This window comes from Eretmochelys imbricata, chromosome 19 (genome assembly GCF_965152235.1).
Source record: "Eretmochelys imbricata isolate rEreImb1 chromosome 19, rEreImb1.hap1, whole genome shotgun sequence".
Taxonomy (NCBI): Eukaryota; Metazoa; Chordata; order Testudines; family Cheloniidae; genus Eretmochelys; species Eretmochelys imbricata.
In genome coordinates, this window is record NC_135590.1 from 4,987,369 (window position 1) to 5,013,363 (window position 25,995).

At 44.9% G+C, this 25,995-nt stretch overlaps 1 protein-coding gene across 1 annotated transcript in view; it reads left to right on the forward strand.

Annotated features, from left to right (window-relative positions):
* CSMD2 (CUB and Sushi multiple domains 2) overlaps nucleotides 1-25,995 on the forward strand; it is a 536,402-nt gene that overhangs the window by 287,862 nt on the left and 222,545 nt on the right. Inside the window, exons 10-12 of the mRNA XM_077837745.1 lie at nucleotides 3,960-4,081; nucleotides 15,793-15,896; nucleotides 21,189-21,301. Of these exons, the coding sequence (XP_077693871.1) occupies nucleotides 3,960-4,081; nucleotides 15,793-15,896; nucleotides 21,189-21,301 (339 nt within the window). The remainder of the gene's footprint in view (nucleotides 1-3,959; nucleotides 4,082-15,792; nucleotides 15,897-21,188; nucleotides 21,302-25,995) is intronic.

Consider the following 25,995-nt stretch of genomic DNA (forward strand, 5'->3'; position numbering starts at 1 on the left):
GTGCATATTTTGTGGACACCCACACCCACGGGAGAGCTAGAGAGAGAGAGAGAGAGTGTGTGTGCACTAAGGATTCTTGATCACTGGAGGTGAATTTCACAGTGTTCGCAACCTCAAGCATTCAAAAATAAGTCAGGCCCCCAGATTTTTTTTTTTAATTTGGTTCTTTTTATGTGCTTTCTGAGACTTTAGGGTGCATTCAGGTCATGCTTTCATTCTTTTCTCTGCAACTATAACAGCTAGACACGTTTTTTGTTTTTTTTTTCCCCAATGAAAGCTGAGATTTTCATGCAATCTCTTCATCCTAGCAGCTGGGGCTTTTATTTCAGGAAACTTGTGATAAATTCTTGAAAGTTGCCTTCACTGAATTTTCACCCCTCTGAAGAGGGACCTGCACAAAGCCTGTCCATCAGTTACATCCCACTGAATCCTACCTGAAGGATTCAGTGGGATGTTAAGTGGTTCGTAAACTTTGTGCTGAGCTCCTGCTGCAATGGACAGAGGAGAGGTTTTTCACCACAGCGCTAACTTTTCACCTTTATGTCACTCTCCCTCAATTCCCATCCAGTCCTCCCACAATAACTGGGCTTCACCCAGGCCCTGCTTAATATGGTTCACATTGCAAGCCCTTCTATATTACAGCTTCAACGGAGATATGAACTTCTGGGACAGGTGTGCGAATCTGGGACAATGCAGATCCTAAAGCTCAGAACAAGTGCATGAGAGCTGGTGTCAAGGCATTCTTAGCTGAACTTTCAGTGGAAACTCAATGAACCCAGAGCCTGATCCATCTCTTATGGAACAGTGCAAATGCTTTGTTTGGTAAATCTTTTCCAGCCACAACCTGAATGACATTCACAGCATCAACCACTCCCCACTTCCCTACCCTTATTGAAATACAGAAAACCTTCCTACCCTTAGCAGAGCTGTCTGTAACCTGAAAAGGAAGAGGAGCCAGAGACGCTATGAAGTTAAAGCGCAGAACTCTTAATGCATGATAGCAGGGTCCTCATAGCTGCTTAGTGCCCTGCAAGTAGAGTGCAATAGAGTTATACCCTGGCTTGCTGTTGTGTGCTAAAAGGCTGTGTGGACAAGCCCGTAGTTGTAGTATACGCAGGGGCTTTAGAACAAAACAGTCATACTGGGTCAGACCAATGGTCCATCTAGCCCAGTATCCTGTCTCCGATAGTGGCTAGTACCAGAGCTTCAGAGAGAGTGTACAGAACAGGAAAGTTGGAGTGATCTGCCCTTCTTTTCCCCTCCCAGCATCTGGTAATCAAAAGTGTGTTAAACAAAAGCCAGTGATCCTGCTCATTATGACTTATGGCTTTCACTAGGCAATGAGCAAGAAGCCAGCAACTGGCAAAATTTGGCTGTCCCTGTGACCCAGCACCAGGGAACGTGTGAACGGAGTTTTACTTAAGAGGACAACACATACGGATGCCCATCTAGGTCTTGGCTGTTTTGGTTACGTTTTCTTTTTAACCAGCATGTATAATTGTGATGTTTGTAATGCTAATAATGAACAACTTGTAATACTTTTAATTAAATCCCTCTGAAGCCCTTAAAGTCATGAACTGTTATTTGTTCAGTTCTGCTTTTTTCCCACCTTTAATTTCCTCTGCAGATTTTTGCAAGGCTGTAGAATACCACCTGATTCTTTGAAACAAGTACAGAATAAACTGAATCAGTGTAAGAGGATATTTGGCATAAATATTCAACACTATAAAGCAAATTTACAGCGTCCTCTCATCTGAGATAAGAAAGAATTTGCCTGTGTTATTATGACTCTGTGAATCATCTTGATTTTTTTTTGTTCCTACCTCCAGTTTTTTTTATATGGTTCTGTTTTGGTTTGTTGCTTTTTATTCCGGTTCCAAACCATTTTTAGCATTGTTGCTGTTTTTATATTTTTAGGTTTTAAATGACAAACTCCTTTGAAATGCAGAGGTCATTCTGAGCCAACCCTATCTCACTGCAGTGTAACAGGAGGCCACTTTGTATCTAACTCCTGATGGTCCAGCTGTACGATGGGGATAACACCACTCCTTGTTTCAGAGGGGTGTTGTGAGGATAAATCAATTAAAGATTGTGAGGTGCTCAGATACAATGGTGGTGAGGCCAGATCAATTTGTAGATGGATCTTCTCAGCTCCTCTACAAATGACTCCTCAGTTCTGCTCCATTTCATCCATGCTGCCTATGAAGTCCAAAGGCCCGTGTGAAATTTCCTATGCTTTGCCCCTGTGTATGAGCAAACAGAACCTACCCTTGGCTAGGGAAACCCTTGAGTTACTCAGGGCCTGATCCAAACCTGATTGCAGTCAATGGAAAGACTCCCATTGACTTTGGTGGGCCCAGAGAGCTCCCACTTTGGACCTGACCACCATATCCTTGCATAACTATTTACTGGCTTCTCCACTATCTAAATGGTGCCCCCTATTGGTGACACCTTCCTGCTGACAGCAACCAGCATGATCCCTTCCAACTTCATGGGCCATAGCCATGGAGCCTGTTGATTAGGTCCAGTCTACCAGTGCTTACACCCAAAGGTGTTTCCCTCCTCGTTTCCACTTATCAGTCACAAGGGAGCTGCCTCCAGGCAGGCTGGTACAAAGGGTGCCCGTCGATCTCACGTTAACAAGATACAGTATTCATATCAGGAGACTGACCACTATGGGGCTCATTTGGAATAAGAGAGGAGCCTTGTTGTGAAACTGTTCCATTAACAGGTGGCCCGTTTGTCCCCATCAGTGGCAGGATGCAGCATTGCAGTGTCAAATCACTGACCGGGGAGCCACAGGGAAGAAATGGGAGGGTGAGACTTGGATCAGGAAGCAGAATGCCCCCAAATATATGTCAGCGTGAAATGATACAGCTCAGGTGAAGTAGGAGGGATCTCCTTTATTTTACACCGCTTCATGGTTATTTCACTTGCTGCAACCCCCAGTTTTCTGGCCTTCAGGTTGTAAGTTACGCCCTTTAACACCACCATTTACAGGAAATTTGGCCCAGAGTTGGTTGCTCTGGGCTTAGACTCTGGGTAACTGTACTAAAAGGGCAACAGTTTAGCTCAGGAATGGGGTGTTGTTTGTTTGAGTTTTTCATATGGCGTAGCCCTTCATCAGCAGCTCTGTGTAGCTGTATTTGTTCTGTCTAGCGATGGACCCAAAGCAGAACCTTTATAGGAATGCAGGCACATGCATGCACGCCAACCCGCTCACACAGAACACGTACACACGCAGCCCCTTCGGACATCAGGGAGGTACAATTCCCGGGTCTGATGTGTGTGGGCCAGGCCCACTTGACATTCAGCTCAACAGCAAACGCCGATACAGAGCCATGACTCTGCACTTCACGGTTGCCAGTGGAGAGGGAGAGGGGGGCTGGTTCTGACAAAAGGACTCCATGGGCCTTTTCCTTTCTTTTACCCTTATGCACTTTCCCAACTCTGCTTCACTTATGCTGTTGTTAAGATGCTAAGCAGAGCTGCCAGCCCGTGGAGAAATTGGACTTAACTCAGCCTCTCCTCATTAACCGTTTGCTGTGTTGGTCTTTGCTCAGGCTGTCAAAAGGAGCATGGAGAAAGGAAAACAGGGCCCGCCTGGCCCAGTGGAAAGAAGCAGTGCTTCCTAGTTGGATTCTGCAGCATGTGTTGCAGTACCCTTCGTGAACCAGGGCTTACAGAAGCCCCTGTGCGGTGGCCTTAGGTGTTAAATCAGTCTGAGCCACAGGGCCTGTCTCTGTTCAGCAGCCTTAATCAAGAGTCCCCTTTCGGTTCATCCCAGTGGTGTCCTGTGTCTTCTGCAACAGCCCCTACCTGCGGAAGACAACGTGAAGCGGTTTGTTTCCCTCCTGATTTTATGCAAGCACTCTCTCCCCTCCCTAAATAAGGAGCCAAATGTACATCCCAAGGCTGATGAACCTCCCCCAGACACTGTCTTATTTTCTTCTTCACAGCCAGGATGTGCGATACATATCTCCGGGGCCCCAGCGGAGTGATAACCTCTCCCAACTACCCCGTACAGTATGATAACAATGCTTACTGCGTGTGGGTGATCACCGCCCTCAATCCAGCCAAGGTAGGTCTCTGAGAGATGTCTCCATCTCAGTATCTTTAGTCCCTTTTTTTTTTTTTTTTTTTGAGTCACCGTTCATCTTTCTTTCTCTCTCTTTCAAAGCTGCTCAGGTTTTTGGTGCTGCTGTTTCCACCTACCACGTGTGTCTCAACTACTTAGGGAGGCTGTGACACGTCGCCTACCTCCCGTTTAAAATATCTTTCTTTAAGGGATGTAATTAAAAGTCAATGTAATTATTTTTAATCAAAGCCTGTTCGATATCTCGATGTGAATGGTGCTGAAATGCCAAACAGCTTAGCAAAGCATTTCATTAAAACTGGCTTTCAGTTAGGGCATGGAACGTCCGTGCCGCGAATGCTGATGTTCCCTGATCTTAACTGATACCAGGCCCCCAGCCAACTGGGATTTACTGTCTAAAGGGTAGAAGGCGAGCCAGAGAGGAGGAGGAACTGGCTCTCTCCACCGCTAATACTGGCCAGTCCTTCCTGTGCTTTGGGGTTTGAAGCAGGGAAAGAAAACACTGAGTTTTCTCTGCCATTCCCCACTTGCCATGTGCTGGGGGAGAGTTTTAGATGGCTGCCTTTGCACCCCAACCCAGTGAGGCTTGATAACACAGAGAGTTCCAGGCTATAATGCTTTAGCCTTGCTTTGGGTCCACAAGGTACTGGAGAACTGTGGAGAGTTCCCCAAACTTCGAGAGGCTCTGTTAAACAGGATAGAATGTACTGCTAAAGTCCTGAATTCCCAAAGAAGAACATTCAGGTGTCTCTCTCAGTTTGTTTCTTTCTCAGTCTTTTCCTTTTTCTTTCTTTCCCTCCTAAATTCTCCAAAACCTTCCCTGGCTGATTTTCCTCTGCATTTTCCCCTTAGCCCTCATCATGCCCACTTGTGACAGCTTTTGCTGGTTGATCTGTTTGGTCACTTGACAAATATGAACAAGTTGCAAGAGGGCTTTTGAAATAATCTTAAAAGTAAGAATAATCCACCTCCGTTCAGAGCTGTTTGGGGCAAAGTGTGGCGTACATTATGTTTTCGTTGTTTTTGTTTAATTTGTTCCATAGTAAATGTCTTGTGAATTAACTTTTTTATCAACTGAAGATTTAAAAACAGATTTCAGGTCAACAAAAATGCGGTGTCATTAATTCCTAAACCTTTTGGCTCTGAATAAAAGGGAAGTAGAACTAGCCGGGTCTAACCATGTGATTGCAACTGATATTTCCAGTAAACTAGCAGGATTTTTAGAAGCCAATTGGAGCCACAGGGGTTCAGCATCTCTGAAAATCAGGCCTAAGCATGGGTTAAACGTCTCCCTGAACCCAAATCTCTCTCTTCTCCCATCCCTCTGAACCGTGGCAGGGCCGGCCATGTCTGTGCAATGTTCCATGTGTCGGCTGTGGGATCTCAGTCTTGGAGCTGGTGACATGAGAATATAGAACGGGTGATGTGAATGAGGAGAAAAGATCTAAAGTGAAGCCAGGCTTGACTTCTGAGCAGCTTAGCTGGCGATCAGCAGGTACAAAGGGCACAGTTGAAAAGCTGCCAGTACCAGTGACCAACTAGTGCTGGTGGTTTTTTCTCCCGGGGTCTGAGGGTTGTGCTTTCTCAATGAACATAGTGTAAACCTGTGTGCAAGCCCTTCCATGCACCTGCCACACTGCTGCACCCTGTGCGACACATGCCAGGTGCAACACACAAGAAGTGCCATCCGGGGTGTCTGAATCGGAAGGGAGGATGTTCCAGTGGAACATTAATGCTTTAAAAGACATTCCACTGCAGCTTGGAAGCTATTGCCGAGGTGCAGCAGAGGGATTAGATACAGCTTGTGTGAGTGACAAATAACATCATGCATTAGGCTGTATAATGTGCACTCAGGAGTAGGTTTTTGGACACAAGGACTTTGGGGCCATAGTAGAAATTGCCGGAGAAGAGGAGAGAAGCGATGTATTTCCTGCATTTTTCTTAATTATTTTTCTGCATCTTTTTTGTATAAAAAAAGAAAATGGACCCAAAATTTTGGTAAATAAAATTTTCAGAAAACAGTTCTCTTTGTTCTGGGGCTTGGATAGGAAGTTGCAGTCAGCCAGGCCCTGTCTACACTGGCTTTCAAATAGGCAAACCCTTTCGAGCTTGGGTGCATGACTTTTGGGCACCGAATTACATAGTTATGGCTGTGTCAGGTGCTTCAGTGACCCTAAACAAGAGAACTGCCTCGTGCCACTTCCCCGTAGTGCTTGAATGGGCAGACTCCAGACATTCCCATTTGCTTTTTCACCAGGCACGGAAAATCTGGTAAACGAACTTCTCTGCTTCTCCTCCAGTGATCTGTTTCATGGGTTTCCCTCTACTATGCACAATGGCTAGGCGGAATGGCCGATCGCATGTTTCCCAGACTCTGTCTCCACTCTGCTGCAGCTTCCTCCATCCCCACTGTTCTTTCTCCAGTTGGTATCTTCCTTAGCTTTTAAACATACTTTAATAATAATAAATAATATTTTTTTTAAAAAAAAACCTTGATTAGATAACAGATCCATAGGACCTGATCCTCAGCTGGTGTAGCTTCACTGACTTCAATACCTAATAACTTCCTGTAGAGAATACACGTTGTTCTCTATGGGCCACATCTTCAAGTGGTGTAACTCCCTTAATGTCTGCAGCTATATCTATTTACACCAGCCCAGGGAGAATAAACCTAATCTTTTCCCTTAAGTAACTAGATAATTATCAGCCTATAAAGGGTTTCTGGGAAGACTTCAGACTGTTGAGTGCTTCATCCCAGAGACACGATTTCCAGGTAGGAAATAATCTCTCCATCTTTTTGTGGCACGTGGGGTTGGGTGAAATGCACTGATGTGTTCGGAAAAGCCGTTGCTGTGCCTGCTTGTCACGTGCGAACAGTTGAGCTTCACGTTAATCTGAGATGCACTTCATGACCGAAGAATGATATCTTGTGCCCTGTTAAAATGGCAGAGAATGCTCTGCGAGGTCCCAGGGGCCAATCCAAGGAGAGGGCTGCCTTTTGACACTCCCCAGGAAGATGGCAAACAGCAAAAACAAATCAATTGCGTTTAACGTTTGCTGCTACTGAAGGAATCTGTTGAGGCTGCAGAAACCCCAAGCTGTGAAGAAGAGAGCTCATCGGCAGGGAGAAAACACACGTATACAGCTCCAAATCATAGAATCATAGAATATCAGGGTTGGAAGGGACCCCTGAAGGTCATCTAGTCCAACCCCCTGCTCGAAGCAGGACCAATTCCCAGTTAAATCATCCCAGCCAGGGCTTTGTCAAGCCTGACCTTAAAAACTTCCAAGGAAGGAGATTCCACCACCTCCCTAGGCAACGCATTCCAGTGTTTCACCACCCTCTTAGTGAAAAAGTTTTTCCTAATATCCAATCTAAACCTCCCCCACTGCAACTTGAGACCATTACTCCTCGTTCTGTCATCTGCTACCATTGAGAACAGTCTAGAGCCATCCTCTTTGGAACCCCCTTTCAGGTAGTTGAAAGCAGCTATCAAATCCCCCCTCATTCTTCTCTTCTGCAGGCTAAACAATCCCAGCTCCCTCAGCCTCTCCTCATAAGTCATGTGTTCTAGACCCCTAATCATTTTTGTTGCCCTTCGCTGGACTCTCTCCAATTTATCCACATCCTTCTTGTAGTGTGGGGCCCAAAACTGGACACAGTACTCCAGATGAGGCCTCACCAATGTCGAATAGAGGGGGACGATCACGTCCCTCGATCTGCTCGCTATGCCCCTACTTATACATCCCAAAATGCCATTGGCCTTCTTGGCAACAAGGGCACACTGCTGACTCATATCCAGCTTCTCGTCCACTGTCACCCCTAGGTCCTTTTCCGCGGAACTGCTGCCTAGCCATTCGGTCCCTAGTCTGTAGCGGTGCATTGGATTCTTCCGTCCTAAGTGCAGGACCCTGCACTTATCCTTATTGAACCTCATCAGATTTCTTTTGGCCCAATCCTCCAATTTGTCTAGGTCTTTCTGTATCCTATCCCTCCCCTCCAGCGTATCTACCACTCCTCCCAGTTTAGTATCGTCCGCAAATTTGCTGAGAGTGCAATCCACACCATCCTCCAGATCATTTATGAAGATATTGAACAAAACCGGCCCCAGGACCGACCCCTGGGGCACTCCACTTGACACCGGCTGCCAACTAGACATGGAGCCATTGATCACTACCCGTTGAGCCCGACAATCTAGCCAGCTTTCTACCCACCTTATAGTGCATTCATCCAGCCCATACTTCCTTAACTTGCTGACAAGAATACTGTGGGAGACCGTGTCAAAAGCTTTGCTAAAGTCAAGAAACAATACATCCACTGCTTTCCCTTCATCCACAGAACCAGTAATCTCATGATAAAAGGCGATTAGATTAGTCAGGCATGACCTTCCCTTGGTGAATCCATGCTGGCTGTTCCTGATCACTTTCCTCTCATGCAAGTACTTCAGGATTGATTCTTTGAGGACCTGCTCCATGATTTTTCCAGGGACTGAGGTGAGGCTGACTGGCCTGTAGTTCCCAGGATCCTCCTTCTTCCCTTTTTTAAAGATTGGCACTACATTAGCCTTTTTCCAGTTATCCGGGACTTCCCCGGTTCGCCACGAGTTTTCAAAGATAATGGCCAATGGCTCTGCAATCACAGCCGCCAATTCCTTCAGCACTCTCGGATGCAACTCGTCCGGCCCCATGGACTTGTGCACGTCCAGCTTTTCTAAATAGTCCCTAACCACCTCTATCTCCACAGAGGGCTGGCCATCTCTTCCCCATTTTGTGATGCCCAGCACAGCAGTCTGGGAGCTGACCTTGTTAGTGAAAACAGAGGCAAAAAAAGCATTGAGTACATTAGCTTTCTCCACATCCTCTGTCACTAGGTTGCCTCCCTCATTCAGTAAGGGGCCCACATTTTCCTTGGCTTTTTTCTTGTTGCCAACATACCTGAAGAAACCCTTCTTGTTACTCTTGACATCTCTTGCTAGCTGCAGCTCCAGGTGTGATTTGGCCCTCCTGATTTCATTCCTACATGCCCGAGCTATATTTTTATACTCTTCCCTGGTCATATGTCCAACCTTCCACTTCTTGTAAGCTTCTTTTTCATGTTTAAGATCCGCTAGGATTTCACCGTTAAGCCAAGCTGGTCGCCTGCCATATTTACTATTCTTTTGACTCATTGGGATGGTTTGTCCCTGTAACCTCAACAGGGATTCATTCAATCATTGCATTCAACAACAGAAAAGTGTGATCACTGAATAAAATACGTGTGCTGATGACAAAGGCCCCAATCTAGCAAGTAGATTGACTGGCATGGCCAGTTCCTTGCGCCCACGCAGCGTCCCGTAGAAACTAGCTGTCTGGGTTAGTTCATTGGCTCACAGCATATGTCTGTTATACTGGGAGCACTTGAGTTCTAATCCCAGTTTTGGCACTGACATTCTTTGGGTTGTTGAGAAAGTCATGTAGACCCTGATTCAACAAGGTACTCAAGCACGTGAGTATTCACTGCATTAGGCACATGCTTAAATACCTTACTGAACTGGGACTTTAACCTCCTGGGTTCATGTTTCCCATCTGAAAAATAGGGATAAGAACACTTATGTGCATTGCATCGCAAGGTGGGAGAGTTGAAGATTGATTAATTGCATCTCTGTAAAGTCCTTTAGAGATAAAAGCATTATGGGCCTGATCCAAAGCCCATCCAACTCAGTGAGAGATTTCCCGTTGACTTGACTGGGTTTTGGATGAGCTCCTACATGAGTTCTTAATATTAGGGATGGGAAAACCCACTGGGCCAAACTCAGAACTCATTTGAAAATCATGGGTTCTGTATTTAGAAAAGAACTGTAGGGGCCACATCCTCAGCTGGTGTAAATCAAGTGGATCCACTGAGTGCAATAGAGCTATTCCAGTTTACAGTAGCTGAGGATCTGACCCTATATTTTTAAGGTTCAAGTGTCCTTTGGCTTGGGAAAAGGAGAGAGCTGGGCTGCTGCATTTTTTTAAGTTTTATTTTTCTTCTCAAGAAGCAAGGTATTAAATAGTTTTACAACCAAAATGGGGCAGTAGCATTTTGCAAGGTAATGTTCTGTATGTGATATCAGTAGGTTTGGAAGGATGCGGGGTTTTTGTGGTCAGTGTTGGTAAACGTCAATTTCACTGTGCATGCTAAACCAAGGGGGAAAAAAATCTCAATTTATGAACAGCCAAAGTAAGAAAAATGTTGCTTGAGAATTTGAGAGTGTGATTTAAGGATAGTTACTTTGTATATCTTGACATGCGATATCGATCATTTGTATTTCAACGGTTATAAAGCTTGAACTTTGTAAATCTCAGCATCTGCTGTCATTAAATAATTGTCTGACCCTCTCCTAATTTCTCAAACCTGTAAAAATTTAAATCAACAGAAATTTTAAAAAAAGGCTTTAAAGCCCCATCAATGTCATTGCTGTACACGGGGACATATCCTAGTGCTCCTCGCAGTGGCGAACTGGGGCCAGAGATCAGAACTGGAGTTAAAGCCAGGGTCAGTAGCCAGTGTTAGGGTGTAGAAGCAAGAACCAGAAATAGGACAGGAAAGCAGGAATCAGGGACAAAGCATGGCCCAGGGGTCATGCAAGAAGGCAGGGTCCAATATAGCAGCGAGCCAGGGAGTCATCTAGTTACTCAGACAACTTTCTGAGCCTCCTTCTCACTTCAATAGAGAGTCTGAGCCAATCGGAGAGGCTGGACGTCTCCTCCAATCGGGAGCTTCATGGTGGTGCTGGTGAGCTAGGTCCACCAGTCCACGCTCCCAGCTGGTACCAGCGAGCGGCTGGGTGGTGGCTGCTGTTTGAGGACGACTTATGGACCCGGATTCTAGACCTGCCGTCCCTCACAATTATCTGTCAAAATGTTGTTCTGCAGAGCCTAGCTATAGGGTGCATTCGTTTAGCGAGCTCACTAAGAATGGAAGTGAGGGAGCAGCAGCGTGAGTCTCAGTACTAGCTGCCAAATCCACCTAACAACCCCCTGCCCTGGGTATGTACTCTCTTGTGCCGCCTATACTGAAGTCGGTGGTGCTAAGACGCTGGTTCCATTTTTAGCGAGCTAGCCAGATGAAAGCTAGTGTGGGTATGCCCGTACGAGCTGGGAAAATCACATCCCAAACAGTGTAAACCTACCTATCGTGAGTCCAAACCACTGAGTTACATAATCCGCCCTGGGGTGTGCTTAGACACCCTGAGCACAGTGCAGCGTTGGTTGAAAACTTTTGAGTACAATGGGGCCCATGTACCACATGGGACCGCTCTCCATAACCACTCTTTTGAGGACTTAAGTCTTTGTGCTTGCCCCTGGGCTGCAGGCGTTGGTTTCTCAAGTGGTGAACTAGAAGCAAACTGAGAAGTGTCTGGGGAAAAACAAGATTTGAATTAAAATTGGCATTTCTGAGCCCACTGCTGGTGACGCCTCCCCCCCTTCTTAAAATAAAACTGAGCTCATTTGTCAATGTTTCTTCTGAGAAGGACTCCTAGAGCTCAGTGCTACAAGACGTGGAGCAGGAATTGCTCACATGCTTAAAATAAAAGCACGTGCTTATGTGGCTTGCTCAAATTAGGCGAAATTGCTCAGCAGTTTACAGGTTTGAGATGCTAAACTGGCTTCTGATTAACTGAGGCGTGGGATACAGTTTCGGGTAAACCAGCCAAAATATTTGTACTCCGAACGAGCTGGGTATCTAGTGATCTGACCCAGAAATGCCTGAGTTTCTGTGCTCAGCTCTGCCACCTGCTCACGCTTTGGCCTTGAGCAAGTCCCTTGACCTTAGTGTGGGTTTGTTTTTTTCTCCAGCTGTAAAGACATCCCCTGCTGTGTCGTCGTATCTGCTGGATAGCAATGTTGACTTGTTGACTTCAAACAGATATCGTGGGGCTTAATTAATATATGTAAAGCACTTGGAGATGAGCACATTGAAGGTGCTATACTACATGGACAGGATTATTATTGTAATTTTGTTCTCCAAATGTGGCCTTCCTTCCTGTCAGAAATTGCAGTGGATCAAGCCTTGAAATCATGAGGCATATTTGAGCCCATTTCTTTGACTTCGCCAATTGATTCCTGTCTTGTCAATGAGTTAAAAATGAGGTTTTGTGGCATTAGTGTTCCTGCATGTGCCAGGAGGTCTTGTGGTGTTTGTCCCATTAAATAATGTTCAGTCTTCAACCGAAAGCAAAACAATATAAATGGTGAGGGAAAGATATGTAAATAAATGTTACACTCGCTAGCCTGTTCTCATGCAACAAGGTTATGGTCTACAGTATATTAGAATGTAATTAGCTATTTAATGAGGGTCAGACTCTTTAAAATGCAGTTTACTTGCATGACTGGTGTAACTAATGATGTGTGCCATTTTACAGCCCTGTGTTCTTTGTATTAATCACATTATTTCATTGTTACATGGTTCAATAATATTCTGCGTCCGTGAATATTTCAGCATTGCTGCCAATATTGGTAGCTTTTTATTTAACATAAAAAATGAAGATTGGGGATTTTAAGAACATTTACTGTAAGCCACAATCAGGAATTGGAGTTGATCAGTACTAAAATATATATATAAGTTCCTTAGCCTCCATGAAATACCGTCAATCCCCTTGTTTTAGAATCCAAAAGCTTTTGAATGCTCTACTCTACCCAAGATGTGATAGCCACAGTGTCTAATTTCGTTAGATTTGCTAGATTAACACATTTTAAAGAGATTAGTTATAGTTATAAGAGAGGAACAAAAAACATTTTGCCTGAATCGTGGTGTCACGGGGGCTCAGTCTGTCCCATGGGTGTTGCCCCCATTTGCCCAGGGCAGGGTTGATACACCCTGTCACACAGTCGCTGAGATTCCCTGCTAAGTCAAGTGATCACAATCAGGAACTGCAGACCCTTGGGCAGGGCAGAGCAAACAAGCCATCTATAGCCCATGGACCTCCTGGCCAGGGCAAACAATAGTATTTAGGGGTTCTGACCCCCTGAGCAAGGCAAAGCAAACAATTAGTCTATATCAAGAGTCCCCGGCAGCAATGCCTAGTGGCAAGTGCAGGGGGATAGGAGAACCCAGGTCCATCCTATTCCACCGGGTTCTGACCCAGGGTCCCATGAAGCCAGTAAACTCCCTATTAAGGGTTCAAGCCTCAGCCCCTAACACGTTCCCTGGTTAACTTCCTACCATAAAATCCGCCTCTGGCATCTCCTTTGCTGGCAGCGGCGTCGCATCCCTGTCAGTCTCTGCGGTCGGCTGGGCCTCCTCCACGTAGTCTAGGTCCATGACCTCAGTAGTCTGGAAAGTCAGTGGTTCCTCTGCAGGAGCCTGCAGCATACATCCTTCCTCCTCCTCACCCAGCCCCAACTGAGCTGGGCCATCTCCTTTTATCTGTCCCTTCCACCTGGAGCATGCACAGCAGAGGTGAGGGGGCGTGGTCTCCTGGGCCCACAGTGATTGCTCAGCCCCTGTTGGCCCAGTATAGAATTGATTTACCCGTCGCACATATATATACCCATTGTTCTTAAAAGGGTATTGTCCTTTGGATACCTGGTCAATTAAAATAAATATATAGATAGATAAAATTAGAAGTGGCTTAAGATGCTACTTCTTCCCTTGAGCCAATAGTTGTGATTTTGCAATCACATTTTTTTCTGTATTTTTAAAATGTTTTCCTCTCCCTGCTGCTGTGTGAAAGACCCGCATAACATGAAGGAAAACAGGAAATACAACGAAATGAGTGTTAACAAAGTTCTGTCAAATGTAAGGAAAAGGAAAAAAGAGAAACAGATTTTTCTCTTCTCTACTGCAATTATAGTAATCTTAGGCCCCTGGTCCCCAAATATTGGCACACTCATGTAACTTTAAGCATAGGGGTAGTACCACTTAAATTAATTGCCATTGAAACCTTGTTCATTTTGAATTCAGTGGGCTTACTCAGGTGCTTAAATTTATGCATGTGCTTAAGTCCTTGTATGACTGGAACCTTAAATGCTGCTTTTAACTATAGTAGATAAAAAATGTTTAGACAGACATCTGTTTGTTTTCTTTTAATGTTAGTGGTGTCCCTTTGGAGAGATGCTTCCAAATATAATTGATCCCTACATACTTCTTAAATAATTATTATTTCCCCACAATCCAATAGGAATAGACAGATCCAATAGAATTTTATTTTAAATTTCAGTGGCAATCGGTTTTAAACATTCCTCCCTCATCTTTGGTAACAGGCTAGTGCATGACGGTGAAACTGACGGGAGTCAGAATGTGAAATTGACCAACCTAGGGTCAGATACTCAATTGATGAAACTTGATGGAACTACATTTGCTTCAGTGCCTAATAACTTCCCATAGAGAATTGACTGTGGGCAACGTTCCTCAACTGGTGTAAATTAGTGTAACTCCAATAGTGTTAATGGAGCTTTGTCAGTTTACACCAGCTGATGATCTCATACCTAACCCCCCTGCCCCAATCCGGATGAAATTATTTATTTACTGGCATCTGCTCGTGTGCTGTTGTGCCGACATTTGGGGTGACCAGGTTCCTGTCTTTATGATCTGAGATTATTTCTAATCTGAAATGCAACATTAAATAAATATCATAAATAGTTGAAAAAGGTTAGATTTAATAAATAAATAAATTCACATTTGATAATCCAAGGGGTTATGAGTATCACAGTGAGGTATTTTTCATATAGGCACATGCATAAGTGCGTCTCTAAATAAGGATGCATTTAAATACTTGCTTACGTACTTTCCCAAATTGGGAGCCTTTAGTTGGAGTTGTGGATGCTTAGCCCCTCTGCAAATCAGGCCATTATTAGCATCAGGTTACATAGCTTGCCCAGGGCAGAATTAAGGTCTAGTCAAAGTAGGCCAGTGCCTATGGCCCTAGTCCCCAGTTTCAGAATGAAGCATTCATTTTTTTAAAAAAAATGAGTGGAACTTTCAAAAGCATCTAAGTAACTTCAGAGCACAATTCTCTTTAACTTTCAGCAGGACTTGTGCTCCTAAATTGCACAAGTGCTTTGGAAAATCCCATCCAATGTTTATGTGAAAAAAGTCTGAAAACTTGAACTAACTGTAAACTAATGTAGTGATGTCTGAGTCTGCAGAGAGCCTGAAACCGTTGCTCTGAGATGGGGGAGCTGCCCCCAGTGTAACCAATGCAATCATGTCTCAAGCAGAGGGAGAAAGAGCAGCCACTAAAGCCAAGGAGGAAACCCCCTGAGTACACCCCACCACCACCACCAAATTAACTACTCTAAGGCCCCAAGCTGCTTTAAACCTGCCTGCACTGCGTTTGATTGATAAATGCCACTTACACGTGCATTCAGATCCATCACCCAAATCCAAATCCCCAATTTGCAAAGAAAATCAAATGGTAATAGTGACCAGCCAGCAGAGTGAATATAACCCCTGTGCTGTAAGCTCAATGGGCACCTCTGTATCAGTAAATGCATCTGGAAAATCGATAGACACAGCAGAGAAATGAAAGATGATTTCAGTAATAGCTGTGTGCGTCTGGGGAGAAATGCCACAATGCAATAAAAAGTGAGACCAGACACCATTTCCATTGTCCAGAAGATTTAATGCACCTATAAATTGCTCTTCAATAGACACACACACAGAAATAAACAAGAGGACCTGCAGGCTGCCTCAGTGGTTGACTCGTATTAATATGCTGTATCTTTGCTAGGTTATCAAACTTACCTTCGAAGAATTTGACTTGGAAAGAGGATACGACACGCTGACAGTGGGTGATGGAGGGCAGGTTGGAGACCAGAAAACTGTGCTCTATGTGTAAGTAGTTTCTTTTAGCACTGTGCAAATCAGTACATGAATTTTGCATCAGGATATTTACCATAGGTGTTTGCATTCTGGAGGGTCCAGGGCCTATTTGCTCGAAGCCAGTGAATGTTTTATGTCATGGTTTGCAATAGAGAATGAATGGAGTGTTCTTGCTGGTGCCTTGTATTTCCTTCCTAGTCACGTTATCTTCAGGCCCATCCAGGGAAGCCTTCAGAATTGTAATTCCCTCATCCGGCTGCTTCCTTCCTTCTGGAATGTCGCTGTGTCTGGACACTTGGCAGAGGAGAAGAGAAAGAGAGAGACTAGCAATAGCTAGGAAGCTGAATGCGTGGGGTCAGAAATCTAGTGCAATGGTAAATATTGAAGAAGCAGGGTACACCTGTGAATACATAACTGCATAGCAGGCTTTGACTACCCTTCTGCAACATGAAGTTCTCAAACAGAACAGTCAAGTTCTCAAACATCAAGCAGGGTGGGACAAACCTGAAAGAGAAAATGAGGCCTGGAAGCCCCCGTCTCCAATCTACCAATTTCTGATGGTCTGCCTCTGATCTTATTCCAGTAGGTCTCATCTCCCCTCCACAGCCTGAAGGATGGGGGACGAGGGGGAGCACCAACTGCTGAAGATGACATCAGTTCAAATCCAGCTCCAGTATATGGAAGGAGCAGTAGCTGTAATCATAGGATACACTGAAGCAGAATGCAGTGTAGTTTTGTGTAGCTTTGTAGCAGGGCTTTGGAGCGGAGCCCAGAGCTGGAGCGCGGAGCAGTGGAGCTGCAGGTTTTTGCCTGGAGCTGGAGCGGAGCCGGAGCACAGCTCCAAAGCCCTGCTTTGTAGAGAGAAACAGCCTGTGATGATGGTAAGAGCAGGCGACTGGGAGCTTTAGTTTTAATCTAGCTAGCACGCTACAAAAAGCAGTGAAGACACTGCAGCATGGACCCTGATGTGAGTTAGGAATGGCAGTGTGTACCCAAGGTTCTGGGCAGCCTTCTGCAGCCCGTGCAGAAGCCCGCTTCACCATGTGTTCCATGATATTTTAGCGGTACTTGCTAAATTAAAGCTGGCCTGGGTACACCTACCCACCTGCAATTATACTTCACATTACAACGTAGATCTACCCTGCGGTGCCGAAACGGGTACTCACCTCTTCTGCAAGTCTGACCTTTAACCTTTTTGTTGCATCCCTTTCCTGTCTCTGACATGGAGAAGATAATAGCACCTGACCATTCGGGACTGGTAAACCTCATTGCGTGTGAGGTTTTGAAAACTTCTTTAACTCTGTTTTTTTGCTGGGGCCGGGAGGGGGCTGGGTGTGGAAGAGGTTACAAAATTAGTTCATGGGAAGGGTTATCATCTCCATATTATAAATGGGGAACTGAAGCGCAGAGTTTAAGTAACTTTCCCAAGATTGAAGAGTGTTTGTGAGACCTCATCCCAGTTCTCTGGAGTCCTAGTTCAGTGCCTTAACCACTAGGCTCTCCTTCTTTATGTAGATATATAACAGCAGGGATTCTCAAACTGGGGGTCAGGACGCCTCAGGGGGTCACGAGGTTATTACATGGGGGGTGTGAGCTGTCAGCCTCCACCCCCAAACCCCACTTTGCATCCAGCATTTATAATGGTGTTAAATATATTAAAAAGTGTGTTTAATATATGGGGAGGGGGTCGCACTCAGAGGCTTGCTATGTGAAAGGGGTCACCAGTACAGAAGTTTCAGAACTACTGTATTACAGCTAAATAAAATGTCTGCCGTGCATTATGAGTAGAATAACTGCCCAAAAGCTAGGCCGGCATAAGTGGCTGCCCTCTTTACTGTATGTAACCTATTTCTTATTATGTTCAAATTTTTTCTCCTTTTTTTCTTATTTTGTCACAGTCTGTCTGTCTGTCTGCCTCTCTGATTTCATTTTGTTTAATTTTTCACTCTTTTTCCTCTGGAATTTCTCTCTGCCTTCTCTCCTTCTTTTGCACTGTCTCTGTGCAGCGGAGTGTACACTCCAGTGACATTTGAGTCACCGTTTCTCACCCGTGGTGTATATAACTCTGAAGTATGACTTGTGAAAGTACTTGTAATTAAAGTGTCGCAGAACATTTCACAGCTGATTGGTCTGACCATGGAAATTAGAGCAGAGGAAATAGTCTGTAATAAATAATTTAGTCAGTGGATAGTCCCTCATTTTGGCATTGTGAGATGTCCATGAACAGCTAGAATCGGTGTGATCTAGTGGATAGAGTACTATGTGGGGACCCAGAAGACCTGGGTTCTGTTTCTGGCTCTGCCACTGGCCTTCTGGGTGACCTTGGGCAAGTCACTTCCCTGCTCCATGCCCCAGTTTCCCCATTTGTAAAAGGGGGGTGATGACACTGACCCTACTTCATGAAGCGCTTTGAGATGTGCTGATGAAAAGCATAATGTAAGAGCCAGGCAATGGTATTATTATCAAGATCATCCCAGATTTAATCTTAGTGCTTAATCCGGCCACATTTTTTAATATTAGATACTCAGCACTTTGCTACTGCAAATATTTGGAATCTCTGTTGCCTAGCTGTGATTGGTTGCACAAGTCACACGGTATAGTTTCTGTTTCCTGCCTGAAGGAGTGTAACTCTTACCATCAAGTGAATGGTGCAAAGACACCCAGGGAGTGAATTTTCAATCCTAGAGTGCGAGCTGAAAAGTCACTCGTGAGAGCAGGTGCAAAAGGAGCACGAAGGCAGCAGACGTGAATGAATATCTGGGAGGTGACGTCCTGCAGCATTCACCCAGCTCTAGTGCAGTCAATGAAACTTGCATGGCATGCATACCCGCTGGCTACAGCTACTGGCTGTGAAAGCTAGAGTCCGGAGTCTGATTCTGAACCCACCACCAGCCTTGCTTCTGCCACTAGCCTTGACCAGTTCTCGTCCTGCGTGTTAGGAGCTGAATCCTGCCTCCCCTGAAGCCAAGAGGAAAATTCCAAATGACTTTAATGGTACAGAATGGTAAACTTCTGGAGTGCCAAACTGAGCTGTGGGAGCTTGGTGGTTGTCATTCTCCTTTCTTGCACCCCAGTACGACGTCCCTGTCCTTCAGATGAGATGGAGACTCTTAGGCTGAGAGTTTGGGGATTCAGCTACCCAGTGTCCATTAACGTTAATTGGAATTTGGCATCCAAATCCTTCCTTCAACTGTGAACCTCTCAGCCTGACTGTCTTTGGGAAGATGGAGTTTGAAAGCGTGTGTGAAACTTTGAGGCAATGATCTTTTCCTCTTGGTCAATCTTCCATCTCCCTCCCTGCGTCTGCCTCTTTCAAAAACCCCAAAGAGGAGCTGGTGCTGTCGGTGCACAGCCACTGTGTTTGCTCACATGCAGTGCTGGCTTACAATAATTTTGCCTCAAGAGCTCTGGGATCAATTTCATCAAAAACACCTTCAGGCACTGCTATGGCTGGATCCGTGGATGATGCAGGACATACAGCAACTCTGTGTGTGCGTGTGTGTGTGTCTGTTTATGCAGTTGTTACAAAAAGTTACCTACTCATCCCCTTGTTTTTTCATGAACATGGATCTGTTGTGGCATTTCTCTAACGGGTCGCTGTTTTCAGCTCTCCCGAGAATGGCTTTCCCGGGTGAGCCTTGCTTAAACAGCACTCCAGTGCTTCAATAGGGTGTCAGAGTAACAGCTGTGTTAGTCTGTATTCGCAAAAAGAAAAGGAGTACTTGTGGCACCTTAGAGACTAACCAATTTATTTGAGCATGAGCTTTCGTGAGCTACAGCTCACTTCATCAGATGCATACCGTGGAAACTGCAGCAGACTTTATATATACACAGAGAATATGAAACAATACCTCCTCCCACCCCACTGTCCTGCTGGTAATAGCTTATCTAAAGTAATCTTCAGGTTAGGCCATTTCCAGCACAAATCCAGGTTTTCTCACCCTCCACCCCCCCACACAAATTCACTCTCCTGCTGGTGATAGCCCATCCAAAGTGACAACTCTTTACACAATGTGCATGATAATGAAGTTAGGCCATTTCCTGCACAAATACAGGTTCTCTCACTCCCTCACCCGCCTCCAAAAACCCACCCCCATACACACACAAACTCACTCTCCTGCTGGTAATAGCTCATCCAAACTGACCACTCTCCAAGTTTAAATCCAATAGGGTGTGGCATCATGGCATCATCAAGGGTTCGCCTAGCATCAGCAGATGCACAAGAGTTTGTGCCCATCTGCAGTTTGTTTGTGGTCCCTGTGAAAACTTTCCTGTCAGCAGAGAAGTGCTGCATGAAATGCCATTAAATTCAATTTCTAATATTTGACTACTTTTTTGCTTTATAAGTAACTGCGAGGAGGGAGAGGCAATGAAGGTGACTCAGTCACCCGCTTCCCTCACCTGCAGGTTTTGCGTCCTGTTTCAGTGACAAAGGAAGATGCCGTTATTCACATTACAATATTGCCTCACTGGCTCAACTGAGATCAGGTTTGTGCAGACACTTAGTGAGAGCTTGACTCTTGCCCTGAAGAGCTTACAGTCTAACTGGAGAGCAGGTGGGAGAGGAAAGAGATTAGGGCCTGGTCTACAATTTTAGCAGACATAGCGACAGTGCTCAGGGGTGTGAAAAATGTACACCCACAAGCAGTGTAGCTGTGCTGACCTAACCCTGGAGTACATGGAATAGGTTGATGGAAGGATGCATCTGTCAACCTGGATACTGTCACTCAGGGAGGTGCTGTTCTACAGTGATGGAAAAACCCCTTCTGTCGTAGGCTGCATCGACACCTCGGGGTTATGCCGGCATAGCCACAGTGCCATAGCTATGCTGCCTGCAGTGTAGACAAGGCCTAAGTGGTTTGCTAAGGTCACAGGCAGAGCAAAACCCAAGTCTCCTGATTAACAGGCCAGTGCCCTGTCCACTAGACCTCACTGTCTTCTGATACATTTTTGTTTCTTGCTACCCTTCAGAGAGGAAAAATAAACCATTGCAAACCTTGGCCCCATTATCATTTTCTGTTGCTAGTCATTTAGGACTGGCCCAGGGAAAAGGAGCAGTGCTGTGGGTTGGGATTGAGAGAAGGATGTGGCTGAGGTGAGGTTGTTCAGCCTTTGCCTAGAGGGTGTGTCATTATTTTATTTTCAGAAGCACTAAAATTTGCTCAATTCGTTTTTTTTTAAAGTGAGATTTGATAGCACTGATGCAAGTTATTGTCTACCCCACAGAAAAGGGGTATGTGGTCTTTGAAATGGACAGCAAGCCAAATACCCCTGTAGGGAAAATAAGCATTATTTTTTTGACAGTTTGACAGGTACAACGGTTCCTGATCTGATTGTCAGCACAAATCACCAGATGTGGCTCCTCTTCCAGACAGACAGCGTCCGCAACTTACTAGGATTCAAAGCAACCTATGAAGGTAATCTAAGTTCCGTTCTTGGCGTTTGGTTGCCTCAGAAGAAGCAGGGATGTGGTCTCGTGTGGATCTTGTCATCTCAGGACACATAATCCCGCTGCAGTTTTGACAGCTTCATGGTGGGCATTGCACTTGGAGGATTCTGACTCAGAGCTTTTGAATATTTATTTTTAAAGCACCTTAGAGTGTGATACATTCCTGACACTAGGTGCTAGGGGGCTGGGATCTGGGCTTTGAATGACTGACTCTATACAGGGAGCATGGTGTATTTGAATACGCTGATGTGCTTCATATTACAAAGGGAGACGTACCAAGAAAAATGGAAAATTTATGGCAGACTAAGTTCCAAATAAGCAGGAGATTATCCTGTGAGTCATAGCTGTCACATATCTTGTCTTGCAAGCTGTAAGAGTTTTGAGGGCTTTTCTCTCCAATGATTTTATGCAGCATAATTCAGCACTGGGAAAATATTGGCTTCCTTCTTGTAATTTTAGTTCTTGTTTTCTTTGAAGGTTCGATTTTTGTTGCCTTGTTTCTTGTTTTATTCTTTTCACAACAGTATAACATGGATATCAGACAGTAACTTTTTTACAAGGGAATTGAAAAGCTTAGGAGTCTTTTAAGACAATGTCAAAGAATACTTTCTATAAACAAAAGAAGTGGAGGAAGGAGGTTGTCAGATTCCCAGAGATGCAGATGCTAAGCACCTGCAGTCCTCTTTGAAATTAGGGATTTGGCCCAATATGAATAGAAAACATTTCATAATATTTTGTTTCCATGAAAACGGCCAGGGTAGGTTTTCTTGAGCGTTTCCCTTGCTTTGATGGGAGTGCAAATCCTGTAGCAATGATCTTGTACATTTCCGAAAACAAGTGGGAGTGAAAATAGCCAGCCTGATTTCCTTGTGTGAAGTGTAAATAATCAATCTCATCAATAGGGCCTAGTGAATTTTCAGAATAAACATATTTAAATTGTAATGGTCTAAGCAAGGTGTGAAAAAGAAAGGTAAGAATGAAGCCTGGGATTTTCAAAGTGGACTTCTGCAATTCATTGAGATTGGAATGCTGAACTCCCTTAAATTTCTTTAAAAACCCCAGCCTTAAATAAATAAAAATCCAGGATTTTGTATCTTTGCAATAGTCAAAAATGTTTGCAAAATTGGGTCTGTAGATCCCAGATCATTAGAAAACGTGTAAAAAAACCCCAAAAAGTACATTCTTCTCCCAACTTGTTTGAAGTCAGTTCTTTCCTCTCTTACCTTACAAACACCTCAGAAATTTTCAAAAGTGCCTGGTTACTTTGGCTGCCTCCATTTCTGGGTGCCCAACCTGAAATGCCTTTTCAAGGGGCCTGAACATCAGAGAGCAGGTGCTAAGCACTTCTTGAAAATCAGTCTTTTTACCATGTCTCAAGTTGAGCGCCCAAAATCACTAGTCACTCTTGCAAACTTTGGCCCTGAGGTCTCTGTCTAGTAGTCTGATATCCTCAGTTGGTGAAAGGAATGTTAGAGGGTCTATTACAGGAGCGGGTGGGGGAGGTTCTGTGGCCTGCGATGTGCAGGAGGTCAGACTAGATGATCATGATGGTCCTTTTGGCTTTAAAGTCTATGGGTCTATGATTGCCAGTCCCTGTTCTGGGCATTAGCAGTACAGAACTGCAGAAGCGGGTTGGAACTCAAGGTTGGAACTCAGGTGGTCGTAGCTGAGCAAATTTCATTTCAACTTTTTTAAAAGCTCTTTTCACTGTAGACCAGGCATCTCGATTAATCTCTTTCTAAATCCCGTTGGTTAAAACCATTTCGGTTCCACATTAAACTGGGGCCAACACTAAAATGTGGTGTCTAAAACCAGACACCAAAACCCATATCTGGGACCATAGATATGTGATTGTAAGAGGTGCTGAATGCATGCTGCTGCCATTAACTGCAGTAGCAGTTTTTAAGCGCCTGGAACCTGAAAAATCAGGCTACTTTTATAGTTGATTCACCCACCTTTGAAAATGTTTGCCTAGGTGTGGGGAAATTGTCATATTGCTTTCAGGCTGAGAGCTGCTTCAGGTAGGATTGCTGATTGTAGCACGCCAGCAACGATGTATGGGAGCACAAAGGGGTTTGATATGCAAGAAAACCTAATAGAGCTAAATATCGGTATGTCTGGCTTGGTTGAGCAATGCCTTGGCGGGATGGGCCACAGTGGTTTATGAATATTTACAGGATGTCAACATCGTGTTTGCAAAGAGAGGTACAAGGAAGAATGTTATTAAGCCAAGCACAGGAAAATAGAGGCTGAACATCCAAGTTATAATGGTGAGAGCTTAGCTGTTGGAATAGCTTCCCAGGAGAAGTGGTACTAGCCCCATTGCTTGGGACGTAAAGATCGTAAGTACGTATTGTAGAGACCATCCTGCACTGCTAGAGGTGATACTGTCTCATCTAATAGCTCCTTTCCCTCTGGAATTTCTGAAATTTTCGAATGAACCCGTCTTTACTCCTAGGTTCAGTTACTGTCTTTGACCTGCTTAAACGTTACAGATGGTTTGATCTGAAGCAGCGCTGAGCAGCTGCTGCTTGGCCTCTGGCTGGGGTTAGGGTGACCTTTGCCCCTCAGGATTGGGGCCACAGTGCTGGTCACACAGTTCTAATATATTCTGTAACAAACGCTGCTGGTGCTTCTCCTCCTCCCGCTCCCTGCACCTTTAACTGGATGCTGACTCCAGTGGTGAGTCACATGCCAAGGTTTCCCATAGTTTTCCACGCTTTGCTACTTCATTTACTTCCCAGAACCTTACAGCGAGAGGAGAAAGGGGAGCACTGTGGCTTTGCAGGAGGAGGTGACAAACGTCCTATCATCAGCGTGAATGCACCTTCCTCTTCAGCATGGAAGAGGCTGCTTGACCAAGAGCCCCCTCGGCAGTAGGAGCCAGGAAGTCCCAGGCTAATGTGTCCCTACAAAGTAGCAAGGTGTGAACCTCATGCCCCGTCCCATCTAAGTGAAAGATGCACGTTCTCGGTAACTGCACCTCACTTAGAAGAGACTGAAGCCACCTTCCTCGAGCTGTTCATTGCAGCAAGATGACCTGCTAATAGGTCCTGTTGGCTTGTAGCCCAAATTAACCATCTCTGTCCAAGTGTTAGACAGGTGCATGAGTGAGTTCAAGTTAGTTCCTTACCACATAGCCAGACTCACCGTGTGTGCATCGTAGCCTAAACTCACTAGATATCAGAGTGAGCCTAAAGGCAGAGAGCCTTCCTATGAGTGGCCCCTGTCCCAAGCTGTTTCTGAGCTGTAATCCACCCTTGCATGGTTTACAAGTGAAGAGCCACTCCCTAACTAGTGTCCTATGTCCTTTTGCTAAGCCCTTTGCCTTGTCTTAGGGCAGCAATTTGGTTTTGGTCTTGCTGAAAAACACCGGTGCATGAGCCACAGAAAGCACCTCTCTCTGCTATCCCCAAAGCCTGTGCTGGAACTATCCCATAGCTTGGCTTTCCCCTAATCAGCCAGTCGCATAAAATACATTTCATTTTGTAAACGCTTTGAGCCAAATGACAAAGCAAAAAACATCCAAGTAAGAGGCAATTAGTGCTTGGCAAATACAAACGAAATTATACACAACTTACTAACAAGTTTCATCACCAGTTTTACAGCCACCCTGTTCCCTAATTGCAAGAAAGAAATCACAGTTAATGGCTCCGTATAAAGTCAAGATGAAGAATTTGCCTAATAGGAAGTTAGTGTTGCTGATGTAGTGTGTTTAAATAGCTATATATCCTAGCATACTTCTTGGCTTTAGTGTACCTTTGAAGTGTAATACAATCATAGCACCTGTTGCTGGTGTTCAAATGCCTGTGCTAATCTTACTCCTAAGGATGTGTTGAAACATGTGTTTCAGGACTCAGAGAAAGGAACATGTTGAGTGGTTTAAGAAGGAGCTCCCGGAAAAACCAGTCACCTTTCTTAGCCATGTCCTAGGGATACACGTGCCCACAGTAAAGAAGGACAGCGAATCTAGGCTGAATTCAAAGCATGTTGGGCCAGATCCTCAGCTGGTGTAAATTGGTGTAATGCCATTGATTTCAATGAAGCTATGCCTGTTTATACTAGCTGGCCTTTCCAGGGCGATGGAGACTGTGTGTCTGAATCCACTAGACAACTCCAAACGTCTGAACCACGGCCTTTCTTTTCCCCTGAAAACAAAGACGCTCTCTTGGGACCATCACCGAGGAAGACGGCCCTGCTGTTTGTCAGAGAAATGAATATTAAGTTCCGCTTTGCTGGAAACATCCTTTGTCTCTGAAAATGGTACGGAGCTGATTGATGCCACAGTGCTGTGTTCTACTTGCGAAATGGGATTGGGTCTTGTAGGGGGGTCGTGGATGTCTTCTTCTCCCTCCCATCCCTCTATCCAACACAAGGTCTTTTGACATTCAGTGCACGCTGGTGCATCCCAAAGACAGTCATTGCTCCTCAGAAGACTTTTTATGAGCTCCAAAGAGAAATCATCTTTGACAGTATCCATAGAGGAAGTAAACTCCATGAGTAGCAGGGAATCATGTCCCCTTCTGACTCGTCCTTTAATTTGCAGGCAGAATTCTACCATGTGCTTCTAGGAGCCCGCTCCATGACATCCCTGTGTGAGAACCTGGTGTATGAAAGGGCTGCATGCCTGTTCCAATACCCTTTGAAGGACTAGTCTTCAAA